This window comes from Nylanderia fulva, unplaced genomic scaffold (assembly GCF_048542155.1).
Source record: "Nylanderia fulva isolate GAGA-0341 unplaced genomic scaffold, ASM4854215v1 Scaffold39, whole genome shotgun sequence".
In the NCBI taxonomy this organism is placed as follows: Eukaryota; Metazoa; Arthropoda; class Insecta; order Hymenoptera; family Formicidae; genus Nylanderia; species Nylanderia fulva.
The window spans coordinates 1,066,359-1,093,593 of NW_028190466.1; the positions used below are offsets into that span (position 1 = coordinate 1,066,359).

Here is a 27,235-nt window from a genome sequence, read left to right on the forward strand (position 1 = left end):
CAAAACTATTTAGTTCATGAAAAAATAATATCGCATTTTGTTAAAATTGTCAGAGAAGTTTAGAAATTGAGTCATTCAATTCTCTCATTAAATACAATCGTTCCATATTGTTATGAAATCAGAAAACTTAAATAAAAAAACAAGGTCGAGCGAGATGATGCATTACGATCGATATATACATATATATACGTATAATTCGCAAGAGATTTTGCAACTCGAGCTCGAACTGCGGGTGAATGGCGGTAAAAGCGCGATCTATTGGCAGAATGTATAGGTACACACACATACACACATATATAGAGAATACAGTCGACCGGACGGCAAAAAAATCTGACAGAAAGGAAACAAGTAGTGGATGAATAAAAATGCCCGCGCGTGTAAATGAAAGTAAGTGAGTAGGCGACTCCGCGGCGCTCCAGCTGTCAACGATCAGCTGTCACCTGTCACTTTCGGGCGTTGCCTCGCGAAACCGTCGCGTTTCGCTTTCGAACACGATGGAGGATAACAGCGCGAGGTTAGGTGAGTCGGGAACGTGGTGCATCCATCTGGAGCCGGGTTCTTTTTTTTTTTTTTTCATCTTTGAGATATATATAAATTTCTCGACCCCGTGTTTGATTTCGCGCAGCTACCGACAACGGACACGAGGTGGTGAAGGCTTTGTACGACTTCAAGGCCACGTTTGCCAAGACTCTCAGCTTCCGGGTGGGCGAGCATTTCCTTTTGCTGCAGCGAAACGTCAAGCAGAAGAATTGGTGGCAAGTTGTAAACAGAGGGGGCCGTCTGGGATACATACCATCGAATTATGTTACCATTGTGAAGGTACGTTGACTTGGTTTATCCATATATATTATTTATATATTTATTATATATTTATTATATATTTATTATATATTATATATATATATATATATATATTACAATATAAATAATATAATTATACTATTATATAATATATATTATTTATATATATATATATTAATATTCTAAATTATAAATATAAGTAATAATATAAATATATATAAATATGCATATAATTTCTGCATAATTATTAATCAACCATTATTATTAGGCGCAGCCTCAGTTCTTGATCGACTTCTTGGAGGACTGTATAATAACTCTGGAGACGGAAAACCAAGGTGACTCGCTGCATCCAGACAAGCAGGACCTGTTAGCGCAGTTAATAGAGAAGAAGAAACAAATTGAAGTAGGTAAAAAATCCAAGAGACAAGCGCCTAAACCACCAGATTTAGAGGGCATCATATCTGGAGAAGCAGATTCAGCGGCTGTCTGCGACAATACAGAAGCGGACGTGAAATCAGCGCCGAGCAATACTTCTTACGCGACAGCACGGACGACGATTCATGCGAACGCGGAAGCCGTTCAGACGATTAATCAGCGAGCGGTGAAGGAGAGCGAGCGCGTGCCACCGCTTCCGCGTCAATCGTCCTCGGACACCGTGCAAAAAGTTCAGACCCAGATCACGGATGTTCGCAAGAGCTCGTCCCACGGTAGCGTGCAAACCATATGCAGCGGCTCGCCGAATAGATGCAACTCGTCGACCAAGAACGGCTCGCCCAAAAGCAACTCGTCGTTGCAAGCCATCAATTCGCGGAGCGCCTATCAACTGCTCGACCAAGTGCGCAAGAACACTCAGCTCAGCCACGACATGTCGAAAGTTGCGGTCACAGTCGTGGTGTCCGGCCTGCAACAGTTGCTGCCAGAGACTGTAGGTCACTATCTGGATGCTCTGTTGCATCAGCTGCAAACACCATTGACCGTGTCGAAAATGAGCATAGAGGAGACTTACGATGCCAATAGGTTGAGAATTATCTTCAGGGAATTGACTTCGTGCAAGGAAGACTCGCAGCAGAGGAGCTGGATGCTTTATGAAGATGAGTCCATCATTGTGGAGTATATCAAGGAACTGACCGAAATATTAGTATGTATAACAATCAATAATAAAATATTTGAATATTTTAAGATTGTTAAATCACATACTTAATATATTTGGATTTTAACATCATATTTTATTAATTCTTTCTAATTCTCTTCAAAAAATTTTTTTAAAGTTTGTATTAATTGCATTTTTAAAGATGTTGCAGCCTTTAATATTTCACATTTTTATTTTTGTGTCTTATATATACATTAAATATATTGTTACTATTAAATTGTGATATAAATATTTAGACAATTACTTATCATTATTACAATTAATATTTATACATATATTTTCCTTGTCAAACAGACTAATGCTGATTCAAATGTATCGAGATATGTTTTGAGGCAAGATCGATACAACGGAGTAACAATATTGATACAGTATTATCAAATGGAAACAAGATGGACTATCAGGCAATTGTTGTTGCAATCGTTTGGTGTAATGTGTAGTTTGGATTCAGTGGTCCTAACTATAATGTTAAATAGTATTTTACCAATGGAATTAGCGAGGTAATGTAAAACATATAATGATGAATTATATAATATTTAAATAATGAATAAAATTCGTGATTACGTGATTTTTATAGAGACATGAGGAGTAATCCCAGAAATGTAGTAAGATTAAATTACTCATCTCTGCTACTTACAATGATTTTTTCAATGGGCGAACCCATGCCAGTTACACATTTAGGTGAGTAAAACATTAATAATACAATAATAATATAAATTAAAAATAAATATTTAAAAAAATATATATATTTTTCTTTAATGAATTTTTTATTTTACAGAACAACTTGGTTCAGACTTTATATCGTTCCTCCTGGACTTGATCGAAACACCACCTGATACAGATTTAGAGGATCAGATTCCGGACCTGTTCATAAATTTAATACTGTCCTACAATCTTCAATTTACAACTTCTGAGAATATGGTTCTAAATGCCTTACGTGAACGGACTGTGGCCAAGACTTTCACTGAAAAAATTTTGTTTCTTTTTAATAGAGAAGGTGAATTTTTCAGTAATGCAAGACTGTGACTGTCCAAAACTGACAAACTGATTTTTCATTTGTTGCAGAGGATCCGATACGAGTATTTGATCATGAACCTCAACCGCCGCATTCTGTATTGAAACTATTCATCGACTTATTCAATAACGATGCCATAGCGAGTCTCTTTTATACCAACGACGTGAAGGTTCTCGTCGACATCATTCTTCGGCAACTCTTCGACATGTTCCCGGGTGATAAGGTATTGCACTTTACAAGATGGAGTAGTAACTCAGTGACTTAATTAAAAGTTAAAACATTAATGACTTAGCTTAGTTAATTTGAAATAAGTTGATTTTTTATTTAAACTCGTTATTTTTAAACTTAAACTTATTAACTTTTTTTTAAATTAAAAATGTTTTTCTACAAAATCTTAAAGATTGGACAATTAAATTTTAATAAGAAATAATCATTCCATAACATCATTCTTATAAGAATTATAAAATAAAGGTACTATTAGTTTTTTCAAATTCTAATTAAACAAAAGAAAAAAATACATTCCTATATAAAACTCTAAATTTTTGTTATTTCCTTATTTGTTATTTTATATAAATTTAAAAAATAAAATATTAAATTTAAAAATTGTAAAGCTATGACATTTTAATTGAATATAAGTAATATTTTTGAATTTTTATTTAGCTTAATTTAATCTTAATTCAACTTAATTTTCTAAATCATTAACTTTAACTTAACTTAGTTTTAAAAAATAATTAACTTATCTAATCCTAGTATTTTATGTTATATTGATAAAAATGTTTACATTGAACTTGTTAAAAATACTTTAGACACATATGTATCTAATATTTATATTTATCTCTAATGCAATGACAGCGCAGACAATATTTGGAACTCTGTCGTCGAGTTCTACGTACCTCGAGCTATAACGAGCACCGTCATCGATCTGAAGATTTGTTAAAATGTTTCACAAGGTAAGACTCGATTGCATGCCTTGTTAACTTATAATAATTGTTAACGAACATTCTTACATTTTTTTTAGAATATTTTGCGAGGAAACAGCAGAGAGTAAAGAAGACCAGCAAGTAGTACGCGAAATTAGCAACGAATTTCCACATTTATTCAAGATGTGACATTTAATTTCATCCTCTGAACAAGATTTAGAGGAGGATGACTTGCAAACTCTTGTCTAAGTATAGATCTGAGAACTAATTAAAAGAAAAGACAAAATCAAACGCAATAAATTTTTGTTAAATCCTGGCTTATATTTTACTTCAACTATTAATAAAGGATGTAACGGAACGCGCACAACTCATGAAATATCTACGATATGTTTTACGACTGCCATAAATGTCTTCATTCGGTTGCGGTGCTACAAGATGTCATTTGTTGCAATGTATCTAGGGGAAATTGTAACTATTTAGAGTGAAGAGATAACTCTTGTATGTGTAAAATTATGATATATATGCATAAGTAACGCATGAAATAACAAATAAGTCCTTTTCACTCTCGTTACGAGGACCATATTGATATTTAAAAGCATTCCAATATTTGCAAAACTAAATGACATTTTTAATAGTTAATCTTGATATATTAATTTATATATATAGAGATTATAATTAATCTTGATATATTAATTTATATATATAGAGATTATAATTAATCTTGATATATTAATTTATATATATAGAGATTATAATTAATCTTGATATATTAATTTATATATATATATATATATATATATATATATATATATATATAAATTATATATATTGAGATAAAGTTTAATATATTAACATACAGCTGATACACAAATCTGTGTGTCTATTGTTAAAAGATGGATAAATTGATTAAAAAATTATAGTATTATTTCTTCGTAATATATATATAATCTAGTCCACATCTATGTGTCAGAATTAATACTCTAAGTCATATGAAAATTAAATAGTTTATATATATATATCTTGTTTTTCAATAAGATAAAAAATACTTTTACGTATAAATACAGTGCCGTTATTTTACAAATGTTTTAATTATATAAAATAAAATTTAGATAGAAAAACTTTGTCACGGATTTACTTATAAGACTTACTAGGTGCCACTGCGCTATCGGTAAAACTTGCTAGTCTATAATTAGTGACTATATTTTTTGAAGCATGTTATTCTATGTTATGTTTGTAACTGTCGACATGTCAATTATATAGGAATCTCAAATTTATTGTGATTAATTGAATGTTAAATAAATAAAAAGTTTAGCTGATAATTTTTAGACAAGATATTAACAATATATTTCCTCTTCTTTTCTTCATTAATAATTCTAATCTAAATTATTCAATAGAAACCTAAATTTATGATAGTTATAATGACATTTTGTCTGTCCGATATTTGTATTGTTTCTTATATTATTAAGAAGCATTAAAAAAATAAGGTATTGTTATCTATCTAAAAATGAGGAAAATAAAGAAGAAATAGATAAATTTAAACAAAAGGAATAAAAATAGACATTAGATCAAATTATATATAATTAGCTTTACATTTCATTTTACAAATTAACTAAAGAATGTCGTTAAAAAATAATTTAATAAAAATATAGTACATATTTTCTATATCGAGCTAATATAAAAAATAGATTTGTTCGTGTAAGAAAATTTCAAGCTTATATTTAAGTCGAGAAATATTAAAAATGTGTTTATCCCATACATAAACGCACGCATATGAGGAAAATTATTCGCATCAAACAACAGCAAATAAAAGACTTTTCTATCTCGTTTTATTAATAACAATAATATATATTGATTTTTCAATGAAAAAAAGTCCAAGGATTTATGAAATGTAAATATATGAAAGTAAAATTTGTTTATACGAAATATAATATATGTAAAAAAGCGGGGGAATATTCATTCGATGCGATGTTCATGGCAGGAATTTGCTTCCGAGGCTAATCACAAAACGGAAGGATACCTAAATAAATTTGCTGTACAAATTTGGTTCATCATAAACACGCGAATGATTACTTCTAAAAACGTAATGATTGCATATACACGTATGTATATGTCTTCGGATCCAAAGCATTCATTTAAAATTATTCACCGGTCATCATCTCCATGAATTCTGAAATGAGAAAGAATACACAATGTAAGTTCAAGTTTTCACTTACAAATCGTCTAATTAGATAATAATTTTTCAGTAGAATTTTTCTCATCAAATTCTACTGACAGTATTGATAATAAATTTCTAATCTTCCGAGATCAAAGATTGTTTTAAAAGTATATTGTAAATGTGTTTTTGTTTATATTGTTTTTTTCTATTTTTATGCTTTATAAAATTTTTTATTAGAAATTTAATTCTTTAATAATAATTAAGATAAAATATCTCTCTCAAATAATAATTTTATTTTCAAATACCTAATAAACTTTTATATACCTATATGTGTGCTCTTTTGCTATTTTATACATCACTAAACTATTTCGTTGAAATAATTATAAAGATGATTAATCCAAATCGCTCATAGAGGAAATTGGTAATGTATGAAAATAAAGATGTCACAAAATATAAGTTTTGATTGTTTCTAATATATACATATATATTTCTTGCAGGGTTGTTATCTTATACGTTCTGATATTTATATAAGTATGAGCATCACACATGTGAAATTCATCAAGAATTGGAACAGACGTGAAAAATCAACGCGATTTATTAAGTACAAATATTGATAAAAATAGATTATTGCGGGATCAAATGACATCATCCTCGATCATAATTTTCGATTTGCGAGCTCTTTCGCATATAAATAAACCATCCGACAATTTTACACGAAGACAGATGCCGATTTTCCAGAGGAATAAAATGGGCAATCTTTTAAGTCAACAGTAATAAACACAGAAATAATTTTTCTTACGAAAAAAATAAAAAATTATAATTTAACAATAAATAAAAATTTTAATAATAAATTTACAATTTATAATAATAAATATAAAATTTAAGAATAAAATAATAATTTTATACATTGAAACAAAAAATTATAAAAATGTTGATTTTATATATATATATATATATATATATATATATATATATATATAATAATAATAATAATAAATCAAATCGTTCTTATATAAAATTGAGGAAATATTTTTCTTACGAGAAATTATTTCTCACCAAAATTATGCAATTAAAAAGATGGGTTCTACATTTTATTTTATTTTATTTTATTTTTTTAAGGAAAAAAGCCATAGAAAAAAACCTACCATCAAAATCAACTGTGCCGGAGCCATCAGAGTCGATTTCTTCAATCATCATATCCAATTCCTCATTTGTCAATTGATCATCCAATTCCCTCAGGATTTCGCGTAAGCAGGTCGTCGGGATGTAGCCATTACCTAAGTAAATACAAATTGCAGATTTAAATTAGAGTAATTTAGACTCCATGAAAAAAATTAGATTATTAACAATAATCACTACTTTTTTTATTTTTATTTTTTTTAATTATTGCAAATTTTTAATATTATTTTTTGTAGGATGTAGGAAATTAAAAAATTATTTTATATAACTTTTTTGGTTAATTAAATAAAATTCAAATATAAAAAGTTTTTATTTTTACTTAGCATAATTTTTTTTATATGTATTATTAATTTTGTAGGATAGGTTTTTACAGGGACGTTACGCAGACTTAGCACCTTATTTTTACCCTTTTTTTAAAAAGGTAATTTTTTTTATCAGTACACAAAGAGAATTTTTTTTAATTTATCTGAAATTTATGATAATAGTGAGACAATATATGGTATTTAAAGAATTTTATAAGTGTCTTTGATTAATATTTATCGTAATAAAAAATATTAATATCTATCACAATAAGATATAAAAAATATGATTTGATAATATAAAAAATTGATTAACTTTACTAAAATACATATATAGCAACATTTCAACAATTTAAAAATATATTAAAAACTTATAATAACATATATAAAATATATTTATATAAATTTTATAATTATTATAAAGTATGAGAAAATTTGTAGTGAATTTTGCAGTAAAATTCTCTCCGTGTACTCGTTTTTATTGAGATTTTCTCAAGTATTTTATTTAATCTTATTTTTTAATAAGAATATAAAATATTAATAAAGTTTCAAATTTTTTGTACTCTATTATTACATACCCACACAGCACAAAATATTATAAATGTTTTCAAAAAATATTTCTAAATATTTCTATAAAATATTGCATAAAAACATTTTAAAATGGTTTTAGGGATATTTTTAAATAATTTAAAAATTTTTTGTGATAACATTTTCTCGACTATTTTAAAAAACTTTTAAAAATGTTCTTCTTTATCGCTGAGATAATATTTTCTTAAACATTTGATACTAATTTTCGAAATATTAGTTTACATCTATATTCAAAAATATTTTTGAAACATGAAAAAGCGGACATAGAAACATTTTAAAAATACTTTTGAGACTTATTATTTTATCTTTTAAGAAATATTTTTCAAAGATTTTAAGTATACGTTCTTCAAAATTCTATATTAAATTTGTACAGTTTTCATTGCCACCTCTCATTCGATACGAACAATAGATTTTCGCGTAATTGCAAGATTTATTTACGCTCTGTAAAGCGAATAATTTATCTTCCTGTTGCCAGTTATACACCGCAGTTCCATATTTAAAATACACATATATACCCGCTACTATCGATATAATCGTAATTCATGAACGATGTGTTACGACATTCTTGGCATTCGGCCGTCACGTGAGGGAATCTCCGCGTAGAGGACTTATTTTTACGTTTACGTATACGACCCGAACTTAATGCGCCTGTTTGCATCCCGACGTTTCCCTGTCACACGTTTGTCACATATGTCTTTCCTCGCCGCGAGATTGATTTTGTTGATTTTGAGAAACATAATATCCGCTGTCTTTCAAAGAGACATCGCGTACTTGTCTGTAAAACATTATTTTATCTTTATTATTAAATTCTAAATCTATTATTAAATATTTATTAATAATAAGCAACAGAAATATAATTTTTATCAGATACTTTTCAATTTAAAATATTTCACTATGAAAAAAAGCGCGGGAATAATGAATTGATAAATATAAAGAGATCATCAGCGCTTTATCGCGATGCTGACAATTGTTGTTTTTTTATTCTTATAATATGTGATTAAAAATATATAAAAAAAACCAGACTGTTACCTCCGCTTATTAAAAAATTAGAAAAGATATTTCGAATCAGAGTGCTAGACTATATAAATAATCAATTATAATTATATATTATTGTAATTATTATTTAAATATAATTGTATATTAAAAATATATGATTATAATATTAAAAATTAGAAAAGACATTCCAAATCAGAATGTTATAAATAATCAATTAAAATATTAAAAACATAAAATAAATAATTATATATATTGTTATAATTATAATTAAATATAATTATATTATATTAATAATATATTATATAAAAATTTAAAATATAATTATATGATTAAAAAATATAATTACATATTAAAAATATATAATTATAATATATATTATATAATATTAATCTAATATAATATATATAATATATATTATAATTATATATTTTTAATATGTAATAATCTGATCTTATATTTATCTAATATTAATAATCTAATATTATATATTATATATATTATATATAATATATAATATTAGAAATTAGAAGACATTCTCCAAATCAGAGTGCTATAATCGATTCTAATATAACAAAATGTGTTAAAACTGTTTACACAAATAAAGTTGTCCTACCTTCCTTGTCGTAGAGCCTGAAAGCCTCTCGAAGTTCCTTTTCCAGAGCCTCAGCGTCCTCCTCAACGATGAATTTCGCCGCCAACGTGACGAATTCCTCAAACTCGAGTCGTCCAGATTCTGTAAACAAAGAATTGTTTATAAGAGAGAGAGAGAGAGAGAGAAGGAGAGAAAATTGCAAATTCTATAAATAGAAACTTCTGTGAGGCCGGATACAATAAATTAAATTACGCGACATTCGACAACAACGCCAGGTAGACTCAACAAGATCGCATAATGGATTCAGTAAACACGTCGAAAATAGAAGGGTAAACAGGTCATTAACGTGTGCAGTCATTAATATTCTTGAAATAAACTTCATCGAATTTTTTGGTCTAACTTCGATCGTGTTAATTATTAATCGAGATGATTTGTTATTTACTATCGGCGTCGACTTCGTCGATGAGCTCGTCCAAGATTTTCTTGTTGAACGGCTGACCCATTAGTCGAAGAATATCGGCCACCATGTCAGTGGGGATGCTGCCACTCTTGTCCCTGTCGAAGCTGTCAAAAGCTTTGCGCAGAACTGTAAAAAACAAAAAAAAATACCTTTATATATGCAAATTAATTGTTGAAAAAATAGACAAATTAATTTATTTTATTCGAATTTTTATGAAGAAAAATTTTGTTCCATCGCCACTTTTTTCTCAATTTTTTTATAATAATAACGATTGTATTTAATTATTATATAATGGACATTTTTATATAATTTATCAATTTAAATTATTTTATATTTATTATTAAATTGCAATTTTAATTATTAAAAATATTTATTAATCATTTTGATTTTTATTATTATTAAATTATTATTTTATATTTTATACATATAAATTACTAATATACAATATAAAATAATAAAATAAATAATATAATTAATTTTAATATATAAAATATATAATATATATATATATATATATATAAAATATAATAAATAAAAATATATATATATATATATTATATACTAATAAAGTATATAATTCTTTTCTCAGATCCAATAAAATGATAAAAATTTTAAAAAAAGATTGAAATAGTGTAGAATAGAAGTAAAATTCTCGGCAGAATTTGGATCAAAAATCCAGACGGAAAAGTTGGTTCTGGTCGTATAGTTAAAGTTACAAGAATAGAGTTATTAAAGGAGTCGCACGGCCTCCGTTTCGAGATTATAATAGTTTCACCAACAATAAGGACATTAAATTCGCCGCGGATACGGATTTAGATCGACTGTTAAACGTTCCTCCGTCAGCTGATGCTGATGCTGAGCTTATTTGGCTTGATACACCGCAGGGTTACGCGATCCGATTGTTTATCAGGACTTCTCAAGAAACTCTGCGATTCCGCGATGTGTGGATTTAAATATTATATATTTGACTGTCCCTCCGAATTATTATACGAGATCCAAAATCCACGAGCTTTCAACACTTTACTGGTATCATGTTACCTCGCGCGTTTTTCGCGCTAGTCTCCCTCATTTTCACTGCAAATATATGCAAAATATTATTCGGCGATCAGCCAATCGTGATGTGTTCAGTTTGCACGAAATATATATTAAAAAATTTTAAATATTATATTTATCATATCAAATATATAATTGATATTTATAACATTTATGATTAATATGTAGCGTTAGATTAATAAATATTATAATTATATTGTATATATATTATATGAGAGTAAAATTAATAATTATTAACACTATCTAGAAAATTAATAATATGATTTATATTAAAAATAATATTTATTGACATTTATTAAAATAAATATTTATAAATATTACTAGAAAATAATATATATATATTAAAATTAATATATTTAATTATTATTAACGCTATAAAAAAATATTATACAAAGTGTCTAAAGCAGGGTTTTATTTTATTTCATAAATGACTGAAAAATATCTCTTATTGAAACGTCTCATTATCATCCAAATACGAGAGAAATTGCGTCTTGGAGTGTATTTTCGGTAAAATCGTATATCGTGCTATATTTAAAATTATTTATAATAAATTTTAATATGCTTTATATCCTCCATTTTTATGTACAAAATTTTTTTTCACAAATTCATCGATCTGTCATTACGAAATTTTTTTCCATTTAATGAATTTTGATCTGAACAAATAGAAATTTGATATGGAAGAAAATTCGTAACACACAGATTTCTCTCTCGATCTCTTTGCAACCCGTTGCAAAAAGGAAGGGCTTGATTCCTACACGTCTCGTTCCAAAAGTGTTTTAAAATTTCTTCCTCTTTTCAAGAATGCGATACGATATCGCAAACAGCTGGAAACGCCGGCCATTTCTCGCCCATTTTTCTGGCCTTCCGTTCTGAAGAGTAACTCTTCTCGCTCTTCCCCCTTCCTATTTTTATCATTCCGATACATGTGCGTATATTCATAGAATCGATCATCGGATCATCCCCCTCGTCTCGAGGAGAGACGCGGGAGAGACGCGGAAGAGACGCGGGAGAGACGCGGGAGAGACCCGGAGGCGCTTTTCGGAGGACAGCTATACATAGACGCACTCTCCGCGGCTGCCCCCGATCGGATTAAAGCGTAAATAAACTCGGGTAAAGACTCGGCGAAAGCGAAATGTGAAAATTTATTCCGGGCTCGACGTCAATTCATGCCACCATCGTCTTCCGATCTAAAGGATCCTTCTATTTTCAATCTCGCGGGGTACAAAACCGCTACAAACTGTCGAACATCGCTTTTACACCGTAATACACTGCAAAAAAACCTACAGAATTCAAATAAACATTTATTTGATGCGAAAAATATTTATTTGACATAAGAAAATCCTTTTCGAAACAGAGAGATAAATATTTATTTGTTTCAAAAAGACAGTATTAAAATATTTATTAATTTAATAATTTTTTTTTCAGTGTACGATTTTTTTATGTTAAATTTATAGTTAATTTAATTTATTAATTATTATATATATATAATATTAATATTAAAATAATATTAATATATATTATATTATAAAATTATATATTATAATATTATATATTATAATATTATATATTATAATATTAAATGTGTTACATTTATACAGTAGTAATGAATATGATAAATGACAGATGACAGTTTGCGTAAAATAGCTTCTACATTAATCATATAACATTACTATCTTAATTAAGTTCGGAATGGTTATATACGGATATGTTTGGCTATAGACTTATGTTCTATTTGTTTTGTACAATTTTGGCCAGTGCATTTGTACACAATTTGTTTATTTCATAGATCTGCTAAAAATATATACAGGCTTTGTTTGTTACATCAACAACAAGATTAATTGATGAAATTGTTTGTGCGATTTTATCGAGCTGATTCATATAAATAAGTTTTGTTTTACTTGATAAGCTGAATTTTTATATTTAAAATTATTTGTAATAAATTTTAATATGCTTTATATCCTCCATTATTAAATATAACTTTCATTTTTAGATGATAATTTGTTAATTAATTTGATGTACAAAATTTTTTTTCACAAATTCATCGATCTGTCATTGTAAAATTTTTTTCATTTACTGAATTTTGATCTAAACAAATAGAAATTTGATATGGAAGAAAATTTGATTCGAAGAAAAAGAATGAGATAGAACTGATTATGAAAGCTCCGGAATTTTTTCTCGTAGCAAAATCACATTTTTTGCAATTAATAAGGGTTTCTTTTTTTTACAATTTTTCTTGCATATATTTATTATAACAAATATCTAATGAGCAAGTCGACCAAACTGGCAATTTATTACAATTGTTTAATACAACGTTTCGACCGTCATTGCGGTCCTTTTCAAGTATCTAAGACGGATATATTTATCACTGTAAATTGCTCATTAGATATTTGTTTCAATTATTACTGGCGACCTTTTGAAGAATTTATTTATTATAATTGTTGTGCGTATAAAATCTTGTCCTAAATTAAATTTCCATCTATTCAGATCGCTTTAAAATTCATCAAATAGAAAAAAATAATAATGTTAATCCATGAATTTGTAAAAAAAACTTTTACATGCTGTTGTTATTTATGAATCAGTTCAATATCTTAATTAACGAACTGAATTTAAGAATACATACCGGCAACTTGTTCCGCCGGAAGCTCGTCGGCCTGTGAACATGGAAAAAATATACGATAAATAATAAGAATTATAATTATAATTATCACTATAAATATAAAATATGCAATTAAAGATACCTATAGTAAACATTATTTCATTCTCATTAATCGAAAGTATTATGCACAAATTGTTAAAGACTTCGAGTAGATTTGATACGTTCAATTAAAAGTTGACACAATTATATACATTTGAAAGAAACATTCGTGCATTGTTATATTAATTCATTCAATTCATTCGAATTAAAATTAATTCAATTTTTAAAATCGAATTTACCTTTTCTCAAATTTTAAAGATTTCAAGTATATAAAATATCTCGAAATTAGTTACATCTATAAAAACATTAAGAACCTTTGCATGCAATATATTACAGAATAATGGAGATTTTTGGAATCTATTAAACAATTAATTATAATTATATATGATTTTTTCATGGTAGGCTATTTTTAGATAATTTATTACAAATTAAATTGTCTTCCTTATCCGAAAATCTCAATTACTCTGTTATATTCAACTTTACCAATAATAATAATTATTTATCCAAATGGACTTGTTCGAAACCGCTACTTTAAGCATTAATTTTATTATGACACAAATGCAGAAAAAATTTCTTTATTTATGTTCGAAATAATAAAACGGGCCTTATTTTCGACGATAATGTTAAAAGTAGCGGAGTCGAATTGACTCGCCGTCTAAGAAACAGTCACGTTTTTCCAGAATCCCGTCCATATCGCCGGTTCCAAAATATCTCTCTCAACCGGAAGTGGCCGATCAATTAGGTGCTTTACGCCCCTAGGCATACTATTAAATTACTAAATAACATTATTAGACAACTACCTGAAAATCCGAGCTCTACATGCTAATATATATCGTTACTGAATCACGATGCATAAAAAATAAAACAAAAAAGGGTGCACAAGCGAGAGAGAGAGAAATTCAGAGTTAAATACGTGCAAATATATATATATATTTTTTTTTTTTACAATAATTAGAAATAGAGAGAAACAGAAAGATAGAGAGGAAAGAAAGAGATGGTTAAAAAATACAACGAATATATAACTAGACAGATAGACAGTAGATAGGAAATAAACGTGTATGTTTACCAGGGCGACGACTTACGATATCATCGATAGAACATACCATGATGGCGGCGCGACTTTTTTTTAATTTATATTCTACTTAAAACACCAACAAGATATTATACTGTCGCGGTCTCGCAAGACTCTCTTATGTCCGTCCGAAGGGAAGAAACGAAAACGTGTGTGTTTGATAACGGGAGGAGAAAATAGGCAGAATGTCTCTCTTTCCTTTTGCGAGCCGCCGATTTAAACGCACTGCCGGGAGGCGCAGCGACGCCGCGGTAAATATTCGAACAGGACGATATAGCGGTTGCGTGATCGCGAGCTCCAGCCAATCGTAGGTCCATCCTCCGTTCGGTGGTCCACCAGAGCGAGAGAAGCCCTCGGGAAGGCGCGCTTGCGCTATTTCTGGGACGACGTATCTTTATGCATGTGTATATGCGAAGAGAGGCGGGCTTCTTAATTCTCTTTTCTCCTCTTCGTCTCTCTCTCTCTCTCTCTCTCTTCTTGAATTCTCGAATCCGATAACGCAGAGGTGCCGAAGGTTGATGCTGCGCGCGAGATCTACCTGCGAATTGGAAGAGAGAAAGAAAATTAGGGAGAATTTAATTTTTCAGTTTTTTACCTCGAAAAATATAGCTCAAAGTTTCGAAATTTTTGGGCAAATCTCAGCGTACGTCATTTTCACGCCGAATGACGTCATTAGATAAGATAAAGGATAAATTTGTAACGAAAAGATTTGGGACATCCTTACGCTTCTTTGATTGATCTATCTAATCATCAATTAATATCTTTTAATAATATTCCAAGTAGCAAATTGACGTCAAAATAACGTCATTTTAACGTTTAATGACGTCAATTTGCTACTTGAGATATTATTAAAGGATAAATATGTAACAAAAATTTGAACATCCTTATACTTCTTTGATTGATCTATCTAATCATCAATTAATATCCTTCAATAATAACCCAAGTAGCAAATTGACGTCATTTTGGCGTTTAATGACATCAATTTGCTACTTGGGATATTATTAAAGAATATATAATGAAAAAATTTGTACACCCTTATACTTCTTTGATTGTGTGATCCATCTAATCATTAATTAATATTCTTTAATAAAACAAATTAATGTCAAAATGACGTTTAATGACGTCACTTTGACGTTTAATGACGTCAATTTGCTACTTGGGATATTATTAAAGAATAAACCTGTAACGAAAAAATTTGAACATATCCTTGCAATTCTTTGATTGATCTATTGAATCAATTAATATCCTTTAATAATACACCAAGTAGCAAATTAACGTCATCAAACGTCAAAATGACGTCAATTTGCTCTACTTAGAATATTATTAAAATAATCTATAACAAAAAATTTGAACATCCTTACACTTCTTTGATTGACCTATCTATCTAATCATCAATTAATATTTTACGAGGGCGAGATTAATTTTTAATAATATCCAAGTAGCAAATTGACGTTGAAATGACGTCATTTTGATGTTTAATGACGTCAATTTGCTACTTGGAATATTATTAAAGGATAACTCTATAACGAAAAAATTTAGATATCCTTATAATTCTTTGATTGATTAGAAATAAAATCTACTTTAATAGAAAGTAGAAAGTGTCACTATGCGATATATTAAATTTAGATTTGATTAATTTTCGCATCGCTGTTCATTTGCACTTGTTTCGCATCCTGAGCCAAGAAGCATTAATCAAAGAACTTCGATGCAAAGCTGAACAAGATGTGCGATTTAAAAATCTAAATACTTTTTTTGTTCAATTATTTATGCAAAACTAGTAATTATTACGAAGATAATTATTCGAATATAAAATCAATGACAATTAATTCAAGAATTTTTTAAAGACACGATTATGATTTAAATAGCAATGATTAAATTTGCAAAAGCAGTGATTTTTGTATAGAATAACATAGAGAAGCAGACAATCGTGTTTATATATAAATAAATAAATTAAATAAATACATAAGATAAATTAATTATTCGATTATAAAATCAATGACGATTAATTCAAGAATTTTTTAAAGAAACATTATAATTTAAATTTATAAAATTATTTGCAGAAGAGGTGACTCTTGTATAAAACAAAAACAGACAATTTATACTAAGACTAATTATTACGAGTATAAAATTAGTGACAACTAACGCAAAATTGTTTTTAAAAATACGATTGTGATTTAAATAATAACAATTTGTAAAATTAAAGTGTAATTCTAGTATAGGACAAAATAGAGAGAGGCAACTGACAATTTTGCGTTTATAATCAAATAAACTATAGAATTTTGCAAGTATATTTGATATATGAAAACGCGGTATTCTACACGGACGGTTTTTATTTTTGATCATTGTATGATTACAACCGTTCTCTCTCTCCTGCGAGAGAAACGTAGCCGTACTACTGCAGTGGTACGAAAATAGAGGATGAAAAATCCTGCGGTTTAGAGTAAGCGACAGTAAAACGTAGAAACGTATGGTGCAAACCGGATAAATCGATGTCAGACTCGCCATTTGGAATCGAGACAAAAACCTTCGCAAACAATAGAAGCAGAAGCGACAGATAATTCAATCAAAAAATATCGTGTTAAATTTCTTTCGCGCGAAAACGATAACAATGTGTGACAAATATAAAATCTCTTGTAATCGGAAAACGTGACAATTATAGATCTACAAGATGTAACTATTTAAAATATGATTTTTCTTTCGAAAAAACACTATTATTTTATCTTATGTTAGAATATATAATAATTATGCACTTTTGCATTAAAATATTACTTCTCTTTCAAAAGAACATTATTTTATCTTATGTTAGAATGTATAATAATTATGTACAATTATTGTACATAAATGTTCAAATAAACATTTTTAAATGAATAAAAAGCGATTTAACTAATTAATTTTACCGTTTTTAAAATATTTTTGAAAATGATGAGTTTCTAATAAATTTTTAACATTTTTTTACTACTTATTGTTAGGTCTATTTGTAACAGCCTCAAAAAATTGAAAAATTGATGAAAAGATAATTGGAAGAATTGTTTTATTATTTTAATACAATTTTAATTTCAGTTTTTGAGACCTGTAATTACAAATAATTTATAATAATTATGTACAATTATTGTACATAATTGTTGTAAAATATGTATTAATTAGAATATTATTTCTATTTCGAAGAAATATTTTACCTTATAATATATATAATAATTAATTAGAATATTACTTTTTTCGAAATAATTATATAATTAATTAGAATATTATTTTTCTTTCGAAAGAATATTATTTCATCTTTATATATGACATATATATATAATAATTATGTATTCCTGTATATTAATTAGAATATTACTTTTCTCTATCGAAAGAACATCATTTTATCTTATAATAATAATGATATACTCTTGTGAAATATTACACATGATTGCAAAAGTATATACGATATACATATATATATACAAAAGATTATCCGATATAGAATTTTGCTCGACAAATTCGTCGAAATGCAGCTGTCGTATTACGCCATAATCATATATAAAATTATACTAAAATTTGTCATACAAATCTGACACTTTCGGAGTTGTCGAATATTCGACGATGTTTCTGAAAATGAACACGAAAATTTAATTAAATCTCGAAACGAAAGCACGTGTCGCATTTTATATAGCAATCCCTTTTTACTTCTTATATATCAACCGACAATAAAATTATTTATTCAAATTTTATTTCTGTGATGTTATATTTACACAAATGAGATATAATGTGAATATATTTGAAATTAATTAATGCGTTTCAATCAGTGTTAAAAATGAAGTATTTTTCTATCTTCTTATAATTGACAATTTTGTAATATTTATTTTGTAATGAATTCATTCCTTTTAATCAGTTAAAATTAACCAATTAATAAATTTAAAAATATTAAATAAAAGGCAATTTTTTAATAGGTATTACTGACGTTTGTATTATAATTAATATAATATTAATATTAGTGTTCAACATTTTTTGTATTGGCCAGTCAAGTCGGATTTTAACAAATCACTTTGAAATATTAATATTAATTATATTATAACACAAGCATAAATTAATATATATATTATAAGATAAAATATAATGTGATATTTTGAGAAATAATATAATTATTAATATCGCGCAAAAAAGGTGCAATAAAAAAATGTAAAGTACAGAATTTATACACATTTTACGTATTTTCGCGTGTGCCAGGCAGATTTCCGGACACTTTGACAGATCGAAATGAACGATGAGACATAAAAGAGCGCATGGACACTTGCCAGCAGAAAATCTCTGCGCGGACAGTGCTCTGAATGAAAACAATAAACAACCGTCTTATGTACATATGTGTGTATACATATTCGATTTTATATTTCTATGTTTGTACACACATTTTATTGCTAAAACGCCTCTGTCACACTTTGCTAATTCTTAATTAATTTTACGCGCAAAACAAAAATCCGCTCTGTAAATGTAGAGAAATATTTAATATATTTATATATTAAATATTTATATATTTATATATTTTTATATTAAATATTTTCTGAAATATTTAATCTAGAAAAATTGCACTATGTAATTGCAGGTCTCGAAAACTGAAATTAAAATTGTATTAAAATAATAACACAATTCTTCCAATTAGCTTTTCATCAATTTTTCAATTTTTTGAGGATGTTATAAATAGACCTAACAATAAGTAGTAAAAAAATGTTAAAAATTTATTAAAAACTCATCAGTTTCAAAAATATTTTAAAACCGTTAAAATTAATTAGTTAAATCGCTTTTTATTCATTAAAAAATATTTATTTTAACATTAATGAAATATATAAATACTTATTTAACGTTTATTAAATATCTATTTTATCAATATGACTAGAATATTAATAAAATAAACATTAAATAAATATTCATATTAAACATTAACGTTAAAATAAATGTTTTTTTAATGAATAAAACGGAATTTAACCAATTATTTTAACGTTTTTAAAATGTCTTCGAAAATGAATTTTAAACATTTTATATATATATTTTTGCTATTTGGGGACTAGAAACAGCTTATCATTCGCCAAGCAGCCGAATGCAAATACACTTCTATTATTCATTCTTTGAAACAAAAACACAATTTGTTTATCTGTTTTGAAAAACAGTCTAATTTAGCTCATTTTGATATATTTAGCCGCACTAAGATTTCATCGGAATGTATGCGCGCATACACAAACAAAATTTGCGACATAAAGACAGATAGAGAAAGAGAACAGAAACTGCTTTATTCGCGAAGTTACAACAGTCTCATATTTCATGCACATTTATTATTTAATATAGTCATTTTGAGTTTTATTTGACAAATATGTCCTTTTGCGCGAGCATCAGTTAAGATCGATTCGAAAAGCACATTAAAATCGACGAGAATCGACCATGCGATTATTTGTTGACCGAAATGCGCACACAAATTACATACAAAATTGCATTATTGGACATTAAATGTGCATATGGACATTAGTGCATGTCGACAAATCGGCGATTCGGTATCATTAATGCGGACGCTCTCCAATTTTATTATAAACAAACGAAACTTGGCATTCGCGTGTGTGATTGAGATATTTACGCACTCGACAAGTTGGATCATTTCAGATCGTTGCTTTATTAGTTTTTGAATTTGGCATCGATAAATCATGCTCTTGGCACGTACTTCACGTTTTTCCGCATCGCGTGGTTTTCATCTCGTAATCTCGCTCTCGTGAAAATCCCTCGTTCGAGTAATATACTTCCAGTCACGTGCGGTTTTTATTTATGTAGATTAGTTGTAATAATAATATCTCGGTCTGATTCATTCTTTTGGAAATTACAAATCGTCCCACGTCGTATTACGAGTTAACAAAGCCATACTGGAAAATAAAAAAAGATGTAATCGAAATTGTCGAGAGCAGATTTGATGTAAATTTTGATACGAATTTTATCAGCGAAATTTATTTGTTATAATTTTAGTTGATGCTGCGGCAAGATTCAAGCAGAAATCTAAGATATTTTTATTTACAAATTATCTTAAAGTTGTATTATGCGCTAATAAAATTCTAGAAGATAAAAAAATTCTTGAAGATATATAATTAAAAATTGTCGAGATTTTGTGCAAATTTTTTATTCCTACGAATTTTGTCAGCGAAATTGATCTGTCATAATCAGTTGATGCTGACAATAAGATTCAAGCAAAAATCTAAATAGAAATTTATTTACACTGAAAACAATTAAAGTAATAAATATTTATTTCAACACTGCCTAATAAATTATTTATTTTAAACAAATAAATATTTATCTGTTTTGAAAAAGACTTTTTTATATCAAATAAATATTTTTCACATCAAATCAATATTATTAGTTTCAAATAAATGAGGTATGAGGCAGTATTGAATTAAATATTTATTCAAATTCAATAAACTTTTTTCAGTATACAAATCATCTTAAAATTGTATTATGCGTTAATAAAATTCAAGAAAATAAAAAAATTATAGATATATAATTAAAACTTGTTGAAATTTTGTGGAAATTTTGCTACAAATTTTGTCAGCAAAATTGATCTGTCATAATCAGCAGAAATCTAAATAGAAAATTTATTTATTATACAATAAATCATCTTAAAGTTGTATTATGCGTTAAAAAAATTCTAAAAAATAAAGAATTAAAGATATAATAAAAGTTATTGAAATTTTGTGCAAATTTTGCTACAAATTTTATCAACAAAATTGATCTGTCATATAATCAGCTAATGCTGACAAGATTTCAAGCAGAAATCTAAATAGAGATTTATTTACAAATTATCCTAAAGTTGTATTATGCGTTAATAAAATTCTAGAAAATAAAAAAGTTGAAGATATATAATTAAAAGTTGTCGAGATTTTGAGCAAATTTTGCTACGAATTTTGTCAACGAAATTGATCTGTCATAATCAGCTGATGCTGGATTTATTAAGAAGAAAATCTAAATAATTTAGATGAGATTCAATTTTTAGAATAATATATATATTATTATATGTATTATATTATATAATAATATATTATATTATATTATTATATAATATATATATTATATTATTATATTATTTTTGTATAAATGATATCTGTCATTAATCAGCTAAACTGATCTGTCATAATCAGCTGATGCTGGATTTATTAAGAAGAAAATCTAAATAATCTAGAATATAAGATTCAATTTTTATAATAATATACATTAATATATATATATATATATATATATATATATATATATATTATACAATATAATATATTATATTATTTTTGTATAATAACCTATATATTTACATCATGTACGTATAAATATCGAACTGCAACGTCTTTACCTCTTCTTCCTCCATCGAATTCTACTTAAATCACACAAAGTATTACAACACAGAAAACTAAATTACTCAAAATGCAGCTTCGAATTCGATTTGTTAACAATTTTTCCCTGAAAAAAAGTAGCGAACAATCTTTCAAATTAACAAACGCACGAGATAAAATAAACACAAGCACCGTGAACATTGCATCGAGTCAAGCCTCTCGATTAGTCGAACAATCGAACTCAGCTGATATCGATTCCTCCCCCTCTGTAGATGACATTTTATTTACTGTATTTACCCGAGAGTAAACAGAAACGCTCTCTCTTTCGCCGGGAATATAATTGAATATTCCGTTCGACAGATATACGTCGCTACAGACGCGTACTCGTCATATCTTCGCTGACAGCTGACAGCTGACAGCCGGACGAGGAAGGATGCCCGGGACTCCGATGGAGCAGGACAACAACGTGTTGGGGAAGCTGCAGAGCGAACGCTCGCCGGACGAACCGAAGAACGAGTCCGTCGTGCGCGAAATCACGCAGACCGATCGGCTGAACAAGAAGCTGCTCGTGTCGGTCCTCGAGCGGATGAAGAAATCGGACGGGCAGTTCGACAAGTTTATGGAGGACGAGAGGGGAAATTGCGAGTCGCACGACGACAGCGATTTCTAGGCGGGACCGGTACATCGAGCTAACTTAACCTATATGTGTGTATTTTGACACTTGTTCGTTGTTCGAAGAATTTTAGGAATGCGTTTTTCAATATTTTTTTAGAAAATATTTTTCCACGATTTTTTTTTTTTTTTTTTTTTTTATAGAATTTAATTTCTATTAATTTTGCAGGAATTTTACACGTAGGAATTTTATGTGAATTTTATTTTTTATTTTGATCGAGATCTATTATTTTTAGATGTTTAGTTGTAAAATTTTATATGAATTTTATATAAATTATTTTATATGAATTTTTGTATAAATTATTTTATATGAATTTTTATATAAATTATTTTATATGAATTTTATATGAATTATCTTACTTAACCTATATGTGTGTATTTTGACACTTGTTCATTGTTCGAAGAATTTTAGGAATGCGTTTTTCAATATTTTTTTAGAAAATATTTTCCCACGATTTTTTTTTTTATAGAATTTATTTTCTATTAATTTTGCAGGAATTTTATGTGAATTTTATTTTTTATTTTGATCGAGATCTATTGTTTTTAGATGTTTAGTTGTAAAATTTTATATGAATTTTATATAAATTATTTTATATGAATTTTTATATAAATTATTTTATATGAATTTTATATGAATTGTTTTAGGTATATGAATTTTATATGAATTACCTTACTTAACCTATATGTGTGTATTTTGATACTTGTTCATTGTTCCTTGAAGAATTCTAGGAATACGCTTTTCAATATTTTATTAGAAAATATTTTCCCACGATTTTCTTTTTTATAGAATTTATTTTCTATTAATTTTGCAGTAATTTTATGTGAGTTTTATTTTTTATTTTGATTGAGATCTATTATTTTTAGATGTTTAGTTGCAAAATTTTATATGAATTACTTAACCTATATGTGTGTATTTTAACACTTGTTCATTATTCGAAGAATTTTAGGAATGCGTTTTTTAATATTTTATTAGAAAATATTTTCCCACAATTTTCTTTTTTATAGAATTTATTTTCTATTAATTTAGCAGGATTTTTATACGTTTTATGTGAATTTTATTTTTTATTTTGATTGAGATCTACTATTTTTAGATATTTAGTTGCAAAATTTTATATGAATTACCTTACTTAACTTATATGTGTGTATTTTGATACTTGTTCATTGTTCACCGAAGAATTTTAGGAATGCGCTTTTAAATATTTAATTAGAAAATATTTTTCTACGATTTTCTTTTTTATATAATTTATTTTCTATGAATTTTTATATATGATTTTTATACAATGTTTTATGTGAATTTTATTTTACATTTTGAATGAGAAATCTATTATTTTTAGATAATTAGTTGTAAAATTTTATATGAATTTTGTATGAATTTTATATGAATTTTATTTTATATATTTCTTATATTTTATATAAAACGCTATCGCTTGATAAAGAGTGTTTTTCGCATTCTATTTCAAGATAAGAGCATTTTATAAAATATAAAATAAAATTTATATAAAATTCATATAAAATTTTATAACTAAATATCTAAAAAAAACTGGATTTCTAACTAAATATTTATTTCATAAAGAAAATTGTTAGAGACTTTGCATAAAAAAAAATAGATTATAGAATTAAATTAATTATTTAAAGAGTGTTGTTTTAGATTCCTAAAATTTTGTATTATAACAAGCAGCAATATGATTATAAATACTTGTGTATACTTAATGATTAAATAATTATTTTTTTTTTTATGTTTTAGAAATCCAGTATATAATTGATACTTAAACTTAATAAGATACTTTATATACTATCATGACGGACATTCCTGATTACGAGGGGGATGATGATATCGTGGATTACTATGAGAATAAAGAGTCTGATGATGAGCGTGGTAGCCTTGGAGTGGCAGAGGAAGCAACTTCGGATAACGAAGGAGAAAGTGCACGAAGAATCGATCCATCAAAGCCTAAATCGCATACAGTAAGAAAACCTATTCCCAAATTGAACACAGAACGATTGAAAGGTGCAAATGGTATTCATACCATCGAAAAGTATTTCGAGGGTTTCAAGTTTTATGGAAAAGGACACGAGAAGACAGACCTCGACAGGATCATGAAAAGATTGGAACACTGGTCCTACAGATTATTTCCAAAGTACCATTTCGATGATTTTCTTACAAGAGTCGAGCAGCTTGGAAAGAAGAAGGACTTGCAGGTTTTTATTAAAAGATACCGATTGAATATGGTCTCTTCGGATGATAATTTAATTATCGATGATAATGTGGATGATGAAGAGGATCAACAAGAAAGTGCACCTCTGGACGACTTTGATTTATTAATAACTGAACAAATTCAAAAACAAAAGCAAGCTGAAGCACGAGCTTCTACACCTGCAGCTCCCAGCACTTCTAACGAGGATGCGTTTGATCTACTTTTGACACAATCCAATAATATATCAAATTCACAAGCACCAGAACCTGCAAGCACTGCCAAGGATGATTTGAGCACTGAGATGAAAGAAAGGATTGAAAGAAACAAACAGCTAGCTATTCAAAGAAGACTTCAGAGGCAGAAGGAACGCGAGGAAGAAGAATCCAAGAAAATGAAATTGGTCGAAAGCACAAATATAGAAACTCTAAATGAAAATAATAATCCTACAGTTCATAACGAGATAGATGCATCTCAGGTCGATAGTACGGGCTCACAAATCAATGAAAATGAAAATGAAGCAATTGGTGGTAAATTGGAGGAAGTACTATCGAGTGAGAAGCCAATAACAGATGATATTTAAGCGAAGTAAAATATTTACTAATATAAAATTTTTATTATATTCACATATATATGCGTATAAGACTAAGATATTATTTAGAAATATTTATTACATAAAAATTATCGCTTTACCTGTAATTATCGTAGAAATAAGCCAAACTGTAGTTGTTAGAAATGTTTATGCAAAGATAAATTTCAAATACTTAATAAATAAAAATTTAATTTTTATTGAAATTTATATTTGCTCGTATCACATAATTAATTTCTACGCTTTTGTGTACTGATGTACAATACATTGTTCCCTCTTATGAAAGCATCTCCGTACTTGTCCTTTAATTGTCCGTTAACATATTCCTCTGTCTGTTCAAGCGCAATGTTCATGTAGCCATCTATACAGGCTAATACACCTATAAATAAAATACTTGTTTTAGAATGTAAAAGTATCAAAAAAGATTTCAAGATTTATAAAGCATATGAGATGTTAATCAAGTAGAAAAGAAGTAATTTTTATTTTTAATAACAATACGATTGAAAAATTTGTGTAAAAAACAGATATTACATGTCAGAAACGGTTTACAGAAATTTTTATGTTAATTTAACATAACATGAATATATGTTAAATAGAGACACATATACTGTATTAATATTTTAACACAAAATAAATGCAAAACTTCAAATAATTTAAAATAAATTTTGTGTAAAATATTAATATAGTTTTAATGTAAAAATTAACTAAAAATATGTTAATTTTAAATGTTATCATCCTCACTTATATTATAAAATAAAAAATAAACATTTTTTCCTGTAAATTTTAATAGATAAATTTTGTCACTAATAAAACAGAACATTTATTGTGTAAAATTAAAAATAGATGCGCATTGTGTTATTTTTACATCTTTTTTCAATTGTTTTATAATAATTTAATATTTAAGTTCAATTAACACAGCAGCAATATGTTAAATTAACACATAAATATATTAAATATTTAATACAAAAATTTTAACAAGAAAACACAAATTTTCCTACTGTGTATAATAACTAGAAAAATATTGATTTAATTATAAAAAAAAAATTTACCTCTGTAATCGACACCGCTGTTCAATTTTACGACAACAGGTCGTCCGTGAATTTGTTGAATAAACTGAGATAACGCTTCCTTCCGACTCATCTATTAAAATACATAAAAATATGTAATGAATTAGTAGAGAAATTATACATAAAAATCCTGTTTATACACGTGACGTTTGTCGTAATTTTCAATAGTAGCATAATAAATAAAGGACGAGTATAATTGTCATAATTTAGATTTTACGTACCTTTGCAATTAATACGCAAATATTGAATTAACGTGTAAATATTTTGATTTCAAACAGTTTTAACCTAATCTAAAAACTGATCTATCATCAACATCTGCGATGCCGGTCGCAACTTTTCCTAGAACTGCGTTGACTGGTCGTCCACGATTAGTTGTCCACCAATAGAATTGCCGAAACGTTTACTTATTTTCATGAGA

At 27.5% G+C, this 27,235-nt stretch overlaps 4 protein-coding genes and 1 long non-coding RNA gene across 6 annotated transcripts; 2 read left to right on the forward strand and 3 right to left on the reverse strand.

Annotated features, from left to right (window-relative positions):
- The first annotated feature begins 77 nt into the window (after positions 1-77).
- On the forward strand, positions 78-4,199 carry LOC114945444 (NCK-interacting protein with SH3 domain). Its single transcript, XM_029321671.2, has 9 exons — positions 78-519; positions 626-819; positions 1,070-1,939; positions 2,246-2,448; positions 2,526-2,629; positions 2,727-2,945; positions 3,014-3,186; positions 3,816-3,913; positions 3,982-4,199. Exons 1-9 carry the CDS (start codon positions 495-497, stop codon positions 4,070-4,072), a joined length of 1,977 nt encoding a protein of 658 aa, XP_029177504.1. The 5' UTR covers positions 78-494; the 3' UTR covers positions 4,073-4,199.
- Positions 4,200-5,692: 1,493 nt separating this feature from the next.
- On the reverse strand, positions 5,693-15,215 carry TpnCI (troponin C type I). 2 transcript variants are annotated; one of them, XM_029321658.2, is made up of 6 exons: positions 15,004-15,215; positions 13,826-13,856; positions 10,135-10,278; positions 9,714-9,833; positions 7,184-7,315; positions 5,693-6,050 (listed from the first exon to the last, which is right to left on the reverse strand). In XM_029321658.2, exons 1-6 carry the CDS (start codon positions 15,004-15,006, stop codon positions 6,022-6,024), a joined length of 459 nt encoding a protein of 152 aa, XP_029177491.1. In that variant the 5' UTR covers positions 15,007-15,215; the 3' UTR covers positions 5,693-6,021. The 2 variants fall into 2 exon arrangements, with proteins under 2 accessions (XP_029177491.1, XP_029177490.1); XM_029321657.2 differs by having other exon boundaries at positions 14,983-15,215.
- A 5,045-nt stretch (positions 15,216-20,260) lies between these two features.
- Positions 20,261-22,996, reverse strand: LOC146721980 (uncharacterized). Its single transcript, XR_014925424.1, has 2 exons — positions 22,280-22,996; positions 20,261-20,851 (listed from the first exon to the last, which is right to left on the reverse strand). It is a non-coding gene; the product is annotated as an uncharacterized LOC146721980 (long non-coding RNA).
- Positions 22,911-25,960, forward strand: LOC114945438 (TIMELESS-interacting protein). Its single transcript, XM_085485778.1, has 2 exons — positions 22,911-22,976; positions 24,714-25,960. Exon 2 carries the CDS (start codon positions 24,767-24,769, stop codon positions 25,742-25,744), a length of 978 nt encoding a protein of 325 aa, XP_085341904.1. The 5' UTR covers positions 22,911-22,976; positions 24,714-24,766; the 3' UTR covers positions 25,745-25,960.
- LOC114945432 (U6 snRNA-associated Sm-like protein LSm6) lies at positions 25,926-27,171 on the reverse strand. The gene is made up of 3 exons (XM_029321659.2): positions 27,039-27,171; positions 26,800-26,890; positions 25,926-26,129 (listed from the first exon to the last, which is right to left on the reverse strand). The coding sequence occupies exons 2-3, from the start codon at positions 26,888-26,890 to the stop codon at positions 25,981-25,983; spliced, it is 240 nt and encodes a 79-aa protein (XP_029177492.1). The 5' UTR covers positions 27,039-27,171; the 3' UTR covers positions 25,926-25,980.
- Between the last annotated feature and the right edge of the window lie 64 nt (positions 27,172-27,235).

Coding starts and splice junctions, on each gene's coding strand:
- LOC114945438 (XM_085485778.1), top strand. CDS start 24,767: ATGACGGACATTCCTGATTACGAGGGGGATGATGATATCGTGGATTAC.
- LOC114945444 (XM_029321671.2), top strand. CDS start 495: ATGGAGGATAACAGCGCGAGGTTAG. Junction 1,940..2,245: donor AGGAACTGACCGAAATATTA/GTATGTATAACA, acceptor CTTGTCAAACAG/ACTAATGCTGATTCAAATGT. Junction 2,449..2,525: donor TTACCAATGGAATTAGCGAG/GTAATGTAAAAC, acceptor TGATTTTTATAG/AGACATGAGGAGTAATCCCA.
- TpnCI (XM_029321657.2), bottom strand. CDS start 15,006: ATGGTATGTTCTATCGATGATATC. Junction 10,279..13,825: donor TCCGGCGGAACAAGTTGCCG/GTATGTATTCTT, acceptor TGTTTTTTACAG/TTCTGCGCAAAGCTTTTGAC. Junction 7,316..9,713: donor CAGGCTCTACGACAAGGAAG/GTAGGACAACTT, acceptor GTATTTACTTAG/GTAATGGCTACATCCCGACG.
- LOC114945432 (XM_029321659.2), bottom strand. CDS start 26,890: ATGAGTCGGAAGGAAGCGTTATCTCAGTTTATTCAACAAATTCACGGA. Junction 26,130..26,799: donor CAGCGGTGTCGATTACAGAG/GTAAATTTTTTT, acceptor TTTTATTTATAG/GTGTATTAGCCTGTATAGAT.